This window comes from Corapipo altera, unplaced genomic scaffold (genome assembly GCF_003945725.1).
Source record: "Corapipo altera isolate COAL_440 unplaced genomic scaffold, ASM394572v1 45, whole genome shotgun sequence".
Taxonomy (NCBI): domain Eukaryota; kingdom Metazoa; phylum Chordata; class Aves; order Passeriformes; family Pipridae; genus Corapipo; species Corapipo altera.
The window spans coordinates 20,375,536-20,393,910 of record NW_020884877.1 but is presented as its reverse complement, the minus strand read 5'-3'; the positions used below and the strand labels follow the sequence as shown (position 1 = coordinate 20,393,910).

At 44.0% G+C, this 18,375-nt stretch overlaps 1 protein-coding gene across 16 annotated transcripts in view; it reads right to left on the bottom strand.

Moving 5' to 3' along the window:
- The window catches only part of BIN1 (bridging integrator 1), a 93,435-nt gene that overhangs the window by 35,645 nt on the left and 39,415 nt on the right, over positions 1 to 18,375 (bottom strand). For 9 of the 16 annotated variants that reach the window (XM_027636484.1, XM_027636474.1, XM_027636475.1 and 6 more), the window contains exons 3-7: positions 15,215 to 15,269; positions 14,713 to 14,807; positions 12,742 to 12,837; positions 8,174 to 8,281; positions 145 to 230 (exon numbers count right to left, since the gene is read on the bottom strand). In XM_027636484.1, the coding sequence (XP_027492285.1) occupies positions 145 to 230; positions 8,174 to 8,281; positions 12,742 to 12,837; positions 14,713 to 14,807; positions 15,215 to 15,269 (440 nt within the window). Of the gene's footprint in view, positions 1 to 144; positions 231 to 5,470; positions 5,564 to 8,173; positions 8,282 to 12,741; positions 12,838 to 14,712; positions 14,808 to 15,214; positions 15,270 to 18,375 lie in introns of all 16 variants that reach the window. The other 7 variants (XM_027636469.1, XM_027636471.1, XM_027636472.1 and 4 more) reach the window with 1 other exon arrangement.

Genomic DNA, 18,375 nt, shown 5'->3' with positions numbered 1-18,375 from the left:
AAGCACAGGGTGAATCTGGCTGGGGGGAAAATCCTAGGACAGAATGAGATGATCCAGAAAAGAAGAGCACACACCCAGTCCAGACCAAGAGCTTGGCTATTTGCTTCCTTCCAACCAGCCCTTGGGAAAACTTCCAGCACTCACCTATTCCATAGTGAAGGCAGTTCCTCCTGCAGATCAACATTCATCTCTTCAAACACCTTCTGAGCCTTTACTAACTCTTCTTCAGCCTTAATAACAGAGATGGGAGATTGTCAGCTCCAGCACAGACAAGTATCCTGCAAGGCTGAGACAACTGTGACTCTTTTGACTTCTTTGGGAGACCAGGCAAAATTCTGGCATGAGGTAATCAGCATCCCAAGCGAGTCTCCCAGGAACCAGGGTTTCATCATAGGTGACCTGATGCCACTTCATCATGAATGTGTTACTCTCAGGCTTTCCCTCAATGGCTTTCCCCATTTGTATACTCAAAAAGTAATTCAAACAACAACTAATGTGTTTTAAGTTCTATAAATTTCCCTAGCTTCAAAAACTGAATGGAGTTGGTCAAGCAGTTCAGCCTTGAGCTTGGATACAGATGAAGGTAATAGGGCCTCTGCCCCTTGCCAGGTCTCAGAAAGAGTTGAAATCCATTCCAAATGGCATTAGAGAAGAATCTTCCCTCGTGTGGACTCTTTATGCTCAGCTAACGTCATGCCAAAGCCCGTCTCTTCTGAGGAAGGGAGGAGGTCTGCATCCTTGGCTGATACAGCTCTCCCACAAAGCTGACTGGAGAAGCAAGGAAGAGTATGCAAAGCATGAGTTGTGCCAGCAGGAGGCCAGGCTGCAGGGCTTGAGCAGTACATCTTGGTTTCAGTGGTCTCACACAAGCGCATCCCTGGCTGGCTGTCAGCACCAACACCAAAAGCAGTATGCCTCGTACAGGACCTCTTTCTTCCAGCTGAGAGTCTAAATTTGACCTGTTCATTGCACTTAGACACTGACAGATCCCAACACTGATGGATGAATTCTGTCAGGTTTCAGTGACAAAAAGGATGATCCTGGTTGTTGCTGACAGCAGACACCAGCAACAAGCACATTCCCCTTCCTACATTTGTCCCAGGTAATTTCTTCCTCTTTACAGTGCCCTGACTTAAAACTCAAAGTTTTCTAAATAAAATTTTTTATTCTATTTTTATTCTGTAATCTACAACAGCACAGCATTCTCCCATAACCCTGTGCAGCAGGTTACAGGATGGAAAAATCCCTGCATAAGCAACTTGACAACACATCTTATCAGGAAGGTCAGCACGAGTGCCTATACATGCGACAACAGCAGGAATGTCACAACACCACAGGCCTCTGCAAAGAGCTCACAAGCCACAGGAACTGGATCTCCCTACGAGCCTGCAGTCAGATTTCTATCCCTTCTAGAAATCAAGTTTTATCTTCTTTGTGCCAGCTTAATTAAAGAAATCCAGCTTACTGCTCCTTAGTGACGCATACACACAACAACAGGATTGATGGGCAAAAGGGCTTAAAAATATTTTGCAGTTCAGAATCCTGTTCCTCACAGAATTGTGTAGGATTCTTACACTCTGTTTCTCTCCTGACTTATGAGCAAGCCACAGAAGCTCCTACTTTCCATCTAGCTCCAGCTGTAAGCGGGTTGCTCATTGCTGCCCAAGGAAAGGCTAAGGCTTTGTATTCAAGATCATAGGAGAAAGTTTACCCCAGAGAAAGACACAACTGGTAAGCATTCAAAAGTTAAGTAGACTTTGTGAGGAACAGACAGGGGGAGAAGGGGTCATGATGCTTCCACCCAGAAACCCCTGTTTCGCTGCTACACTCACTGAAAAACTTAACATTTCAAGAGTTTGCACAAAACCACCAAAAAACCTTTTAAACAGAGACAGTTTACGCTGAATCAGAAACAATGATCACAAAGACTCATTCTGCCTTAAAATACCTCTATGAATGAATACTTCTAATGTAACAATTTTAAAGGAAATAAAAAACCCAGTCCATCCCTTTGGCTTTACCTTATTCTAATTTTCAAACTATAATGGAACCAGAATCAACCCAGGAGATGTGGTAGCTGGGAGATGAGGCACCATTGAATGCTGTTAGTTTTACAGATATGGTGAATAGTAATAACATTCTTTCCCTCTCTCATTTACCTGTTTATAAGATCAAAGAACCTAGAAAGCAATGCATGAATATTGTGACATCCCGAGGCAAAGGCAAAATCAGCAACAGGCAACGTTCACTCTAGAGTAGTTGTAGGAATCAGGGATCCATCCAGTGCCTGTGGCTCAGCTACTGCTCCTATTCCCAGGTCTAGCATCGAATTAATTCTTCAGTCCTTTGTTAGTCCAGGGATTTTCTCACCAGTGGGATTTACTTTGCTTGGAAGCAGGAGTCCTGGCACTTGACAGCCCTCACTGCTTCCAGCTAGAGCTGAAGACAGAGACAACCTGGTCACAAGGCCTGCTAGAGGACAAGCCGGCTCATGCAGTAAGGTGGAGAAGGGCAGACACAGCTTTCAGAGCAGAGCCCATTGCTACCATAGCCGTACACTTTCTGTTTCAGCTGCCACCCTTGCCAAACCTGATGGAAAACTGAGGCCAGAACAAGATAATGCCCAGGTCCACAAAATACAATCTCAGAAAATCTTTCTCTCCTCTCCCTGCCTGAAAAGGGGAAGGTTTGAGCAGAAGCTGGACAACACAAATGCTTTCCTGACTTTCCACCTTAGCCAAGGCTCAGAGTGCCAAGCACCACCAGTTCAGTTGTGATGGAGGGCGGGGGAGGAATTATTCCACACTGTTTCTCTTATTACCATGCATGTCAGCTCTCATGAGTGTCTGGCTATGTCCAGCCTGGTGCTTTCAGATCATCTGGTGACCAGTCCTCTTCAGAGACTATGCTGTGAACTGTGGTAATTAAGCACTGCTCAGAAAATAGTTTAGATATCCATGAGGCATGATTAAGGAGGAGAGCTGGGAGCCTCCCCAGCCCCACAAGTCTCAGCCAGACTCAGCTTTCAGAAGGGCAGCACAGCCCAGGACTCAACTTACTGACTTTCTCCTACAGACAGAGATATTTTTCTGTTATCATCGCAGCACCAAGGATGTTGCTTTTTAGATTCAGCATGTCAATGGAGCTTAGTCAAAAGGCAAGAATTTGCTGTTCTAAGCCATTTTCCCCTTTGTTTCAAAAAGCACAGTCACTAAAATTTGTAAGTGGGAGCATGCCATAGCAACTCCCCCAGGAGACTTCACAAAAAAAACCCACTGTTGTTTTTGTTAGTATCTGCTAAAGGCCTAAAGAGCCAGTGGTATGCACACCAGAGGGAGGGACTTTGCTTCATAGTGGAAATAACAGATCTCACTGACCCCACTTTAGCATGGAGGTTGTAAAATTATCAGGCAAGAAGAGACAGCAACACAGCTGCTGGTAAAAGGAAAGACTTTTTTTTTAGGCTTAACATTCTGAAGCTTCTCAATAAATGGAGCATCATCAGCTCTCCCAGCTTTATCAAGAGCTTAATGAGATTTAGGGCTGTCATTAACACCTTCAGTCTTGAAGTCACACAAATGTAAAAACTGCCTGCTCATGTTTGGGAAGGCAAGCTGGAAAACCTACAGGTTCAGAATACAAGCTAACCTTCTTTATTGAGGCGGTTTTTTGTGGTTTTTTGTTTGGTTTGGGGTTTTGTTTGGGGGTTTTTTGTTAGTTTCCAATAAAAATAAAAATTAAAATAAAGAGAAAAAAGAGAAAAAAACAACCCCGAATACTCACACAAGTAGAAATAAAAAATTAAGGTGGGCAATAGTATTACTGAGCTCAAGAATGAAAGTGGAAAAAACTTCGAGGACTTAAATTGATTTGAGAGTATCTGTGGTCACTGAAAATATTAAAGCTGTGTATTTGGAGATTAACACCCCCACACCACAGTGGGTGGAAAGATTACATAGTCCCTTGCATATGGCTTTAGGACAAAGTCACGTACAGTGAAATTTTCAGATGACTCTTGGTACCCTGTCTAAGATCCGAGTGCATGGATGAGGGGGCACTTGAAGGTATTGGGCAATCTGTGGGTAGTGGCATTACTCTCACTGACTCCAGCCAGTCTGAGAAGACAAAAAATGCCCAAGAGCTGTTTTATTTATATATTTATTTGTGGCTTGAGAAACTTCCCATACCTGCTTTCTAGTCCTCCAGAAATACCACCAGTCAAACAGACCAATCAAGAACCACAACTGTGCAGACAGTTCCCAGCTGGGCCAGCAGAGGCACAGGAAAAGCCCCTGGCAGCTTGCCATCTCTCCTCCCTTCAATCAAGAATGAATACATATTTCCTCCCTTTGCTCTACATCTTAAGCAGAGTTGTTAATAGCTCTTCTTCCTCCAGGCTTTACTGACATGGTAATCTAGTTTTTTCCCTTATCTGCAGTCATAAACTGACTGTGAAAAACCCAGGTGCTTCTTAAGGTGAGAACAATTCAGTGTTTCTAAACTGAATTAATTCACTGACAAGGAATGTGAAGACATAGGAACATTCAAATGAGAACAGATGAGCTCACCAGGAACTTGTGAGCAGGTAACTGGCACTCTCTCAGTCTGAGTAATGATTTACTATCCCTTGCTCATTGAAAGCCTCTTCTCACTGACTTCTGTCAAATCCCTCTTATCCCTGAAAGTGTTCCAAGGGAAACACTGAGGGAGATTTCATCAGGAAGTCACACTTCTATGCAAGTAGGATTGAAATTTTATTTGCTGCAGTTCCTCTGAGCTGCTTTCATGTCCCTCAAAACACTATAACTTAAATTCTGACAGATGATGCAACGATGACCTCAACCTAGAACTGTTCAAATACATCACATAGGGTGCAACTTGCCTGATCTGGGCCCACCTCTTCTACAGATATTGAAACCCTGAATCTGGAAATGGGTCTTTTAAACCACAAGAGCCAGGACAGTGCCCATTTGGGAAACCTGGACTTTACCACAGGACAATGTTGCAACCTAACTCAGCAGCCACAGAAATTGTAATGGTATTTCTTTCCAGCTTTACTGAACAACATGACTGCATAAGTCAATTTTCCAGTGTTTCCTCTTTTTCTTTTTTTGAAACAGCAACAATAAAAACTGACTGCTTCTCTTAGAGGAAAAAGAAAACAATAATTGGAGGAACTGTACTGCATCATCCTCTGTCTCAGCATTATTCCATAGCCTTTCTTCCTCCACATTTCATTTCAGGAGGAGGAAACAGTAGTCCAGTATTAACACACCTGACTAGAAATCAATCAGGCAGGCACAGATTCATTCATTGGTCAGCAACTTCCATGTGTCCACGTTGCTCAGGAGCACCAAGGACACGTAACGGAGGAGACTAGAGTGAACGTTGCCTGGAGATTACTTGCATGGTACAATCTAGAGCCCAAAATAGCGCATGCAGGGTTAGAGCCAGGTAGATCAGCAGTCACCTGATTTCGGAGCAGATTAGTTTGTGCAACGAGGTGAGCTTGTAGCTTCCCTTGACACCACTGAGGCGCAGCTTTCTCAAGCAGCGAAACAGGCTGGGGGGAGGGAGCATGTTTGAGTGAAAAAAAGAACAAAAATAAACAGAGAACAAGAGAGAGACAAACATATATCTTTTAGGATAAAAAAATTAAAATCACAACAGAGAGTGTATTTAGAGGCTGGGCCAAACCAGTATCACCAAAGCAAGAGAAAAAAACAAACATCCTGGGACCGATCAGTTATGAATCCTTTGAAGCATGCCAAGTTTAGCAGTAATTAATGCTCCCGTGTGGGCTGGATACTGCAGACCAGCCAGGCAGCTGCAAGAGCAACAAATACAGTTGTTAGTGACCTAGCACACAGACAACCCTACTCCAAGGCATGGCTGTGAAGTTGGAGCTCCTTAAAGAGAGGTCAGGATTAATTAACCATCATTATTATTTGCATGCAACAGCTGAAAGTCCACAGTGCTTTATTTTAATGGCAGGATGTAAGTTTAGCAATAAGAGGCAGGGGTCCTGGGTGGGAAAAGAACATCCATATATTAGAAAAGAGAGACCATATAGTGCCAAAAAGTATCATATTGCTATTTCTGTTACTAAACCATGAAACCTCAATCAAGTCAGTTCCCACTTGTATGCTGTGTCAGAAACATGATTTCTCTTTCCTAGGGGCCTGTCGTCATATTCCAAAGAAATTTACAATGGAACAACCCTACTTCAAAGGTCACACAAGCAAAACTGCAGGCACAGGAACAGAGAGGTGAACTACCTACACCGACCAAGTGCATGTTGAGCCCCGGCTGTTGCCCACAGCCCGACAGAGCTGCATGACTGCAAATGTCAGACCACAGGCTGGATTGTGAAAACTGCTCACTTGGGAAGAACATACATACATAACTCTCTGGGACTTAGTGCTCCCATCTTTGCAGGATCAGGACAGTGCAACGTGTCACATATCCTGTGCATGAGCTTATGGCCTAAAGCACAGAGAGTCGAAAGATCTGATTCAGTGCACATTTTGGCTCACAAGAAGAGTCCAATCAAGTACTAAAAGACTCTTGCACAGGATGAATCAGGAATAGAGCACCAACTCCTAAATCTCAAGAACTTCACTCTTCAAACTGCACTTTTTTTCATACTTGTTATATCAACTTAGGTGAACTTTGGGGGCAACAGCGAGTGCATCAATGATGAAGGCAGCCAGCCTCTAGTGCAGAGCACCAGGTACCAACCTGAGTGGATCAATTCCTACAAAACCCATTTTCACTGCAGCAAAAATCCCACAGGCATGTACCAATAAAAATAACACAACTCCATGGAAATTCTGGTCTTACCCACAAATACAGTGAATTAGTGCTTTGAACTGAAGGCACAACCAGCTGGGCCTCATGCCTTGCATACAGAACGAAGACTTGCTTTGCCACACAAATGATACAATGACACTTGGGCCATCAATCTCTCTCCCCTTTTGTCTGTCAAGGTTAATCACAGTGCATGCACTGGGTGTATAGATGACTGAAGAACTGCATCTTAACAATAAAAGTATTGTGGCCATTAAGTGCACATCTTTCACTCAGGGGAGAGATGCATCTTAACTTCTTCCATGCAGGAAAAACACCAGCATCTCTCACGTAAGCCCATATTCCCCCTACCAGAAATAATTCTAAGCAAAGGATGACAACTCTTGTCAGCCTGTAAAAGATACAAATCTTTCCTGCACTGCTTCTACCCTGAAGAGTCCCAGTGTGCCATGGCCCACACTGAAGAGAATTAAAGATGTCTCCCCAGCACTGGACTATTCTGTTGTGTCAAAAACTGTCCTGTGGAGTGAAGCACATGGATTCAAATAACTTGGGGTACAGGAGTAATCCACAGCTCATTTTCTGGGCAGTATTCAAACCATGTACCTAATCTAGAACAAAGTTAGCACTACAATTTTTTTTTAGCTTCATTAAAAAAAAAAGTAAACTTTATTTTTAATTAAAATAAATTTCATTAAAAATAAAATCCTTCACTCGAGCATTGGGCATGCTGTGCAGTAAACCCTGGATTAAGCTATTCACAAGCATGAAAGAAACGTGACAGCCATATTTATTATCCAGTAATTGTGACCAACAGAACCATAACACATTCAACAAGTGTGCACAGAGTGCACTTCCTTTGACAAACTTGAAATTCACGCTCCTAAGGGTCTCTGTCCTAGGATATCAGAGGACTTCACAAACACAATCCACCTCAAGCAACACTCAAACACTACTCTAAGACGGGGAGAGAGTCCCAAGAAGCAGCCAAACTGGAAAATTTTTCAGGGGCATTGCAAGGTTTTGCTCCCCCAAGAGATGCATAGGCCTTTGAGCCAGAGGATACTGGTCCTGTAGCATGGGAGTAAGCACATGCATTTAGCCACCAAGAGCTGAAGACTGATGATGGTGGGTCTGAACCAACCCAGCAGAGGCTATCCTGTCTTCTAGGAGAACTAAACAAATGAGAAGGAAATACCTAACAAAACCTCACCAGTTCACAACACCGCAATGATCCTAAAGGTCCTTTCCAATGTAATTGATTCCACGAAAACACAGTGAAGAGGTACAGGTGCACTTAAAAGCTGCTCAGTAAGCAAATGCAAAATTATAGGATGGCTGCATATCCTCCTGTTTGCTTTACCTTTGCAATTTTGGTTTCATCCTTCTTCTTTGCAGTTTGCAGGGCTTCAAAGTGGTGTCTGGCACTGTCATAATCCACAAGCTTCCTTCCTCGCTTTGCTATACGAGACTAAAAAAGAATGAGAAAAGAGTCATGCCAGTCTTCTCCAGCAGCCAAAATTGCAAAACCTCTCAGGAAAACAACCCTCCTCTTCACCCAATTTTCAGAGCACCCCATGCTCTGCCCACACAAGGACACTCACTGGATCCTCCATACAGGCTGCCCAGAGAAGTGGTCATGGGATCCACCTGTGACAACCATCACTGTAGAGGGAGCTCCTCAGGAGGCAAGCAGACAAAGCCAGGGAAGGTAAAGGGATCCAACCAACAGGCCCCACCTCTGGCTGACATTAATGTTTTCAGAACTGCAGCTCCATTGTTTCCTAAGCCCCACTCCATCATTTTCAGGGCTTCCTGGGGGCTGCAGCCAGTCTCTAACCAGTTCGCTAGTTTGTGTGGAAGCTTACAAGTTACGGTTCAACAAAAGAAGGTATTTTCATTGCGAGCACAGCAAAAGCACTCATCCATATGCTCAGGATATGCCTAGGGCAGCCCTTTGGACCTTGTGACAGGAGCTGCAGACAGAAGTGACTGCAGCCACGGGCAGTGGTCAGCTGTCAGTCGCTACTGAGCAAGGGCAGTGTGAGGGAAAACCTGCAGCACTGTATAACCAATAGGCAAGACACACCAAAGCTGTAACAAACATAAGGGTTTGTTGTGAGACTGTGTACCAGACTCAGACTCAGGAATGGAGTCCTGACAAATCCATGGTTGCAAATCCAGGATAGAAAGGCAGACCTTTGGCATGATCCTCCCTTACACTTCATCATCTGATGTGCCTCAGGCTCTCTCCCCCAGCAGAGATGTACTAGTTTGAGGCTCTGGTCCACCGGGCTGCCCTGTTTCAGGAATTATCCATCCCCTCAGATCCTTGCCTCCCACACTACCTGCAAACACCCCAGACTACCGGGGTTGGAGCACAGGTCTTCCCAGCCTGACCCTAACCCCCAGCAGCTCAGAGAGTCTGGACAAGCATCTGTGATCTGCAGTCTAGAGATAGGCTGGAGAACAGAGTGAAAAGGCATGGCAAAGAGCCAGGAAGGCTTCTAATTAACCACATCACCCAGGGACATAGAAAGTGCAGAATGAGGAATCAGCATTTGGATTTATTCGCAAAAGCAGAATCCCCCTCTCTACTGTGCTTGGCAGGGAGGTAGGGTTTTGTCTCCCCAGGCTCCCGCAGATAAGCTGCAAAACTGCACTCAGGGCCGATCTCTCTGCCAGACCAGCTGGGACCAGTTTGCACGTCTCCCACACATGCTCCTATGAACTTCCAGCAAATGCTGGTGCAGCTCTGTGTGAGTCACAGCAGATCTGCAGGATCTCAGCCACGCACACACCCAAACTGATTTCTAAATGTTCAGCTAAATCCAAGAGGAATCACGAAGAAGCTGAGCCACCCCACAGCTGAGGTCACTATAAGACATCTCCCAGACATCATGTTGCCAGCCAGGAGACAGGGTATTGCAGGGGGCTCCAGCAGAATGACAGTCTCTGAGATGCTAGTTAATGTATCTTGTGAACGCACCAGATAAAACACACGGTCCAATCTGGGATTTGAGGTATGATTTTTCCCCCAGGTCAGACTGGTAGAGATAGCTGGAGTTTTCCCCACCTCTGACAAAACAAACAGCCACTTCCAGGTTTTTCTGCTACCCCACCAGGCAGTTTGATTCAATGTCACCCATCTCTCAGACAAGGTCACTCCTCCCTGTTTTTGCAGCTCCCAATCTTCTAACACCTACCCTCATGTTTCCAGTAGAGTACATGGAAATGCTGCAAAGTACAAATACAGTGTGTGTGAGCCCTCCTGGAGCAACCACTGTCCACACCATTGCCTGTGATGGCAATAATAGGATTTAGCCCAGTCCTGGAAGGCTACAGAAATTCCTTGTATGGCTCTAGGACAACTGAAGGTACCCACCACTAAGTGCATGTAATAGCTGAACTCCAACAGAGTTTACCACTTTGCAACAAATCCATCTTAATTTGAGCCTCCTTAAAAAAAAAAAAAAAAAGAGAGAGAGAAAAAAGGAGAAAGAAAAACAAAGCCAAACCACACCCTCCTTTACTGATTTCATTTTAAACCTAGTAGGACACCAGTTTCAGTGCAAGACAGAAAATTGCCAACTCCTCAGCTATTCAGAACTTGGGTGACAGTTTATTTTCCCTGGGCTCACTGCAGAGACTTATACTCTTATTGCACATTCTGCAAAATCAACGAAAAACTCACTCAGAAATATTAAAGATTATGCAAGAATCCTACCCTAAGAGGTACAAAAAAAGGATAAAGTACTTTTTGTATTCCCTTTTGCCAAGTTAGAGAAAATAGACAGGCTTTGTTCAGGGGTGAACAACCAACATTGGACAAATTATTCTCTTTAACATACAAAATCCCTTACTAAAGGAATACTATGTTTGCACATCCCTGCTGTGCATCCCTTTGCAAGTCCAAAAAATTCAAGGGAATTTTTCCAACCCCTCAAGTGAAGATGAATTCAGAATAAGCTAGAATTTAACAAAAAATAACACATGCATGATCTAACTCATCACATATTTTGAAATAATAGAAAACAGGCCTTCACATAACTAAAATAAAATCATCTTCTCTCCAAAAATCATCTTTTGTTATCACAATGTCAGAATTCCAGTAAAACCAGAAAATTTTATTTTGTGGATAACAAAAACCAGAAAACTATTACTACAACAACAAAAAGCAACTCAAATATTGTGTAAACTACATAAGACTGGGTGTTTTTTTCTGCTAACCTCAAGAACTCTAATTCCTTCTGTGAAGCCAAACTACACATCTGTACAAGCGCAGAAACCTTCAACAACTGCATTTCTAGGAGTTTCTACCAGTTGAAGAAAATATACTTGATCTGAACACTTCTCAGTGCTCTGGAGTAAGGAACACGATGCATCCAGGTGAATGACCAATAAAAACATACTGACTTTTTTAAATTCATACCACTGGAAGTCCATTTGAAAGAAATAGCCAACTCTTGTGAAATATATCCATATTTTATTGTAAGAACCAACATAAAACCAAGTTCTCACTCGTTTCAGGAAGGGAAGCAAAGGTGAGTAGTGCTCTCTCTAAAACATTACTCGAATTGTGCATAAAGTTGCTTTTAGGCAATAATATAACATTTTCCTCTTCTAGAGCATCATCTGAAGACTGAGAAAGAATATTAGTAATAAACACCTTTGTGGCCCATTCAGAAGTCACAAAGTATCCATGGGAGTTCAGTACCTAACACCTTGAGTTTTGGTGGAATTTGGGTGGTCCCAAGTCTTGTACTCCTCTTAAAATCCCACTGTAAAATCTCAGCAGGACTCAACATGGGAAACATGACACTATGAGGTGACCCAGTGCACAGCCAATGAGGCTGGTAAAATGTGATTTGGACCAAAACAGTGCCAAAGTCTGAGCCTACAGCAAGCCCAAAATAAACCCTCCTGCTTAGGAAGCAGCGCACAAGGCTCTGCAGTGCTAACTGAGGCACATGGCATCACCCTACATGGAGTGATCAGCTCTACAGCCTGCAGTGGGTGGAAAGCAGCAGCAAGCCTCTTCGCCCTTCCCCACTTCAGACTTCCAGGGTCAGAAGAGGCTGGAAAAATAAAGCAAAAACAAGGAGTCCCAAGAGACAAGGACACTGCTGTCAGAGCTCATTTTACAAGCCTGTGACCTGCCCCCCTTCGATACAGCACAATCCTCCTGAAGCAACAAATATTGACAAAAGTTTTAGGAGACATGTGGTGGAGAAAGGGTTGTTTTCACTGGAAAGTATCCAAGCTGATACTTCCATATGGTGATATCATTACTAGTGCTTCCATATGGCGAAGACATTTCCTGCACAATCCTGAAAACTAATGGAGAGGAGATAACTGTGGGGGAAGGGAAGGTCACAGGACTTCATTCAAACCCAGGTCCTTGGATAGACCATATTCAGCATTCCCCTTTCCCTGAAAAAAGCTGTTTATACACACAGCAGGACTTCAAGGACTCACAGAAATCTGCCTTCCACACTAGTCTCTACTTGTAAAGTACACTTGCCCCCAACTTCTTCTTCAATGTTTTGTGTTTACGAGGAAGTTAAAAGACAAAAGGACTAAAAAGAGAGATTGAGAACTTCTGAGCTATTGCTGACACTGCCCCCCTGCATTCTGATGCAATAAAGAATTTGATGGATCCTCCTGTTTCACACTTATGTTTTCTCTTCAGCATCTTTCCCCTGGATTCTTCACTCTCATTTTAGGCCCAAAAGTAAAACAAAACATTTTCACATAACCCAGAGCTGCAAGCATCTTGGCTGCTCTCAAAGAAAAGAGCATCTTGGTTATGCTCTCAAAAGCATAGCACTACACACATCCTCCTAAAGAAGATGAGGATGCAAGAAATTGATCTTTGGAGGTTTTATCTGCTGTTAATCTCTAGATGAAAAGATTTAAAAAGAATCTTACTTTAATATCTGGAAATTGGCCAAGGTACGTATCCATGGTCAGAAGTGCTTGATCCACCAGCTTCTGATGGAAATCTGTCCATAGGAGATCATTGTTCTGAAAAACAAAAGTAATGAGCTAACTGTTAAGAACACAAGGCTCCACATTTCTATTTTTTCTCTGTGAATGCTACAGTCAACAATCTCAGTTCCCCAGAGTTCTTAAGAAACAGCAATTTCTTTGAAAAACTAAGGAACAGAGAAGTTAGTTGAAAACAGAGATCTTGGCAGAAATGTAGAAAGCCTGATGCTGCTAATTCAGGTGACCTCTCCAAGAACAAAGTGCCTTTGAAGACCTGTCTTTCCTCCTGCAATGTTAGATCAAGTCCTTACAATGGAAGGGAAGATGAATGTCAGGCTGGCTTTACCTCCTTCTCCCTGCAGCCACAAAAATGGGACACCTGACACCTCGAGGTACCATTTTCTGCTTTTCATTACAAAACAGCTTTCTGGAGGATCATGAAGAATAACAGAAAGCTATTCTAGCAGTCTTCAGCCCTCACACCACCTGCATCCACAGCCCAACAGAGGTCACAGCCAAGACTTGTATCCTGAATTGCACACATTTTATCCTTGACCTGATCTCAAGCACAGTAATTTGCTATCAACACTTTGAATTAGGTGAAAATCACCCCTCTCTCCTGTTTTTTCACTTGAACAATGGGTTTTGGCTAAAACATTCAGGAAAAACTACCACTTGATGGTTTTTATTTGGCAGGAATAACACTTCTCTCTCACCTGTCTTTTCACAAGAGGAATATAAACAAGGCATTAAAGGGGGAGGTGGAGGGTTGGAAATATTCCTGCAGACTCGAAGAGTAGCTACACTGAGTTCTCAGGACTGCTGCCCCCTTTGACCTCTCTGGCTCAAATTTTCTGAAGGGTCAGTCTTCCAGGAGGCACCACAGCAGCTCAGGAAGAAACAAGGCCAACAGAGAATGTGAAACCAAACCAGCTGAAATGCAACTCCATTATTTACTGCAAGAGCACTTCCTAATGCAAAGTTTCCATGCTAATGCAAGAATTGACCTGGAAATGTTCAGGTTTTGTTTGATTTATCTGCTTTGAAGTCATTATTTCCTGGGCAAGATGCAGATGTTATTTCAGGTGAGACCTTCTGCAGGGAAAAGAAGGGGAAGGAAAGAATCCTTCTCCTGCTCTCCTGTCTATTCCTTCACCACTGCTCTAATGCCACAGACAGCTGCAAATAAGCCCAATCCCACAGCTTCATGGCAAATGGATCCACAGAGCTGAACTGCCACAGCTGCTGCTCAGCAGAACAGCTGAGTAAGACAGCAGAGGGTGCCTGCTGTCCACCACATGCACATGTGCTGGACCCACCACATGCACATGCCAAGGGGGATCCAAGCTGTCAAATGTCAGGTTGTGCCCTAAACTCTACAAAACACACCTGGGCAAGTTGGATGACATCACCTTACCAAGGGATGAGAAGAACAGCAGGTTGGGGTGACACATGGCTCAGCCAAACAAGGAAGCAACTGAAATAAGGCAGCTGGTGGTACTGCCATGACTGAGAGGTTGTTGCAGCTACACAATGGCTGCTCTGACCATGCTTTGGCCACAGATTTATCTTCTTCTTTCTCTTGCAGAGCATAAGCAATACATCCAGTTAACCCTATTGACTCTTTTGTCATCCTCTGTCCCTGTTTAGCCACTTTTGGCAGAACAAACAGCTTTTGGGCATAAGCATACCACTCTGTGTAGCATAAAAGCATCTGGGGACAGCATCCTACACAGACAAAAATACAGGCCATATCCTTCAGCCTTCCTTTCTTCCCAATGCCAAGTTTGTCTCCAATTCGTCTGCAAAGTCACATGCCTGAAGAAATATGGTGCACAGACATGGCTTTCAAAACTCATCTCTACTGAGAGAGCAAGTTTGGACATCCCCACATCCTGGACAAAGTCTTACCTCTGCTATTTTATTTGTGTCATCTCTTCCAGGCCAATCTGGCTCATAAACTTCTTGCAAACACTCTGTCAGCTTCTTGGAGGCCTCGTGCATAGCTAGGAAAGAAGAGGGAACTGTTCAGAAAAAGAAGAAAAGTATACATTCCTCACAGTTTAACCCTCACCCTGAGGAATGGAGACACAGGAGACTTACTAAATGTCTGACCCTTGATAACACAGAGATAGAAGGTAACCAGAGGGAGAAAGGAATGAAGGATGCAGTTGCATCAAACCCTTTGTGCTCGTCCTCCCCTAGCAGAACATAATAAAGTCTATCTCCTAAGACAGCACCAAGTTTGGCACAACCCCATTCCATCCCAGCTGGTCCTGAAGGATTCAGAAAGATCCATTGCCAGACAAGGCTGACCTTTCCTAAGGAACACCAGGAAGGGGATGGCTGCAGAAACCTGACTGTGTAGGTAAGCACTAGAGGGGAAACAATCCTCTGCTTATGCAGACCTTACCTTTCACGGAGGCCAAGTAAGTTCGGAGGTCCTTCTGCAGCCTTGTGCCTTCGGACTGTGAACATAAGGAGAAGATCATCAGTTATTCTCTCATATAAAGACAGCGTAAGAAAGAGAAGGAGTCAAGGATTTCTAACTAAAGAAAACTGATCTTGCAGATGTGCTGTACCCTAGTCCCATGACCACATGAAAGACAAATGTTAACGGGAAGAGCACACAGTCCTCTGACTTGGCAAGCCCACAACCAGAGGCCTGCAGGCATGCTTGGCCAACAATACAACAAGGTACTGAGTAACCTCATGTGGGCAAATCTATGATTTACTCTTCCCAGCAGAGCCAGCTTTAGTGTCTTGGTTTCATACAGAGAACTAGAAAGTGTTCTGAGGGCAACAACTAGTTTATGTGCCAAGGGCTAGTGGGTCCCTGCAACAAGTGGAACTGAAGGGAGTCTGTAGGATACAGAAGACAGATGCAATTGATTTAATTTGTACTGGTTTTGAAGCAGTTTAGCTCACTACTTTTTCCTGCCACACTGAAAAACAAAACCCCCGTGTGCACGTGTGACCAACCCAAACATCGTGTCTGAATTGTTCTGTGCAGCAGGACTTGCAAATACAGTTAATCATCTTTAGCTTTACTGTGGAAGTGGCCTGCCAGCAGCAGATCTCACTCACTGGAAAACAAAGGATTAAAACCAGAAGCTAGGCTGGATTTTAACAGTTTGAGCCTTCAGATGACACAGCTGAGTGTAGCACAAGAACTCAGATTAGAAAGGGTCACAGAGACTTTTACATCAAGTTGATTCAGACACGCACACATACATGAAGTCCTTATACAACTGCTGTCCTGCACTAGGACAAGCATAGTCAGGCTCACCTCCCCTCTACCTTGCCATACGTCATCAACAGTGGGGCAAAGAAGTACTCCCAAATCCAGACAGTAACATTATAGACAGAAATTAAGAGAAAAGCAAGGCTTGAGAAGTTGACTAATACCACCACAGAGCATGTCAGCAAAGGAAGGAGTAAACATTGAGGACACCTGTGCAGGCAACCTATGGCCTATGCAAGAAGTACAGAAAAGAGTTTGAGAGACACAGATCTCTGTTATAAAAGGGTTTCTCTTAACCTGTGGGATCTCACTGGATCCTCACTTATCCCCCCAAATTATCTGTAAAAACAAGAATGCAGAAAAGCGACCACCTCACCTCAAAGCCTGCAGTCTTTTCCTCCTCTTTCCCAGTTCGTGTCCCATTGGAAGGGCCCCCAGCATAATGAATTTTGACAGCTGAAGATAAGTCCAGAGATGGGAAGCTCACAGGACATCTCCAACAGCTGCCTAAGAGCTACCATCTTCAAGAGCAGATGTTTCCCATCAGCCCTCCCCACCACCCAGGCACCTCTTGTCTCAACTGAGCTCATGTTGTCATCCTTTGTGCTCTCAGTGCAGCTGCACTCTCCAAGCAGAGGCTAAATCTGCCCAGCTGTTAAAGTGGCAGTGATAGCACAGCTTTGTGGGGAAATCCATCTGCTTCCAACAGCATGGCCCAATTTGTTTTCCATGCCTCGAAAGTTCTGGACGAGTTCATTGGATGGTTTACTGCCATCACCAAAGGAAATGAGGGATGAGAAAGAGCTGACCAGTTTTACAAACAAAAGTCTACTAGTCTGGAGAAGCAGTGGGAACCAACACAAACAGAGTACAAGAGGAGAGGAATTATGATCACATTTGCTGCAAAAGTCCTAGAAGTTCTTAAAACACAGAGCAAATAAATGTTGAGCTGTTTGCTGACTTAAGGTTTATGTGGAAACCCAGGTACATCAAGACTTTCCTAATAATGCAGTCAGAAAGAGATGCCAGAGTAATCAAAGAGCACACACACAGAGGGCCATCAGGGAGGCCAAGCTGAACAGCGGCAGTTTAATCAAGCTGTAACATGTGTTTGCTTGTTCCCAATGCAGGAAGCAGGAAAGTCTTGAGGAAAGCAGTGCCATCTGCCTAGAATTGGTTCATGCTAGAAATCATAGACTGGAACTGGCAAGATATGTCAGAACATAAGAAAAAATGGTACAGAAGAAAATATGCAAAGTCCCTCCAATGGATACATTATCATCCTGTAGCTGTATCATTTTTTAGAATGACTAAATTTGAGCACGCAACTTGGAGGTTATCAGAAACTAATCAGCAGGGAAGACCCTCTGCAGAACTTGCCCACTACACACTCAGGCACTGCAATGTCTAGAGCTGTAACATTCAAAACTACAGCATCTGAAAACAGAAGCCACTTCTAAAATTGTGTCCATACTTGCCCAAGTCCTGCCACAGCAGCAAATGACACAAGCAGAAACACACCACAGTGCCAGGTGTAAGGGCTGCCTCGCACTTTCTGTGTCTCCAGTGAGTATTTCAATGCAGGGCAAGAGAAGCCAAAGCCTGGCACGCCTCTGGCAGGGGCTGTGTTGCAGCCCCTTTACAATAGGCCTCTTGCTCCCAGGTCTGTGATAATAATATCCAGGACAGATCCTTGTGCTGATGCCTGAACACAGGTGACAATGGGAAAGGGAAGGAGGGGGGAGCCTTCAGATGGACTTCTGGCATGGTTAATTGCCAAAGATAATCACCATGAGGGAGTAATATGAGAGGTTGTTATGCTGCTTGTCAAGCCTTCAAGAGATACAGGCAAGCCCTGCAGCTGCATGGTTATGTCCAGCTCATTTAGCACAAAGCAAATCCATCTGTCTGAGCTAAAAAGCTCCTACCATTCAGAAACCTCACAGTGGTACCCTTATATGAATCTGATGGACAGAGAGTGGGCAAGTGCAATGTCCTCCTTTATGTCCACTCAACTACTATTTAAGAGAACACAAGATGCCTTGGTTGAAAATGTGTAAGTGATTTTTAGACCTACACTCCATTCATTGACAGCCCACACAAGGAACATGTGTCAAAGAGGCTCAATACAGTCATTAGAGCCAGAGGAGCCTCTAATCAACCAGTGAACAAGGCCTGGTCACACTTCAGCCAATTCCACAGGAGAGAAGAGATGTTCTGTCACCAGCATGCAGCAAAAGATAGGCTTTCCTCCAGACTTACATTTCGCACTGGAGCAGGCTTTTTAATGAAAGGTCACAGAAATCTCATGGATAACTATACTACACACA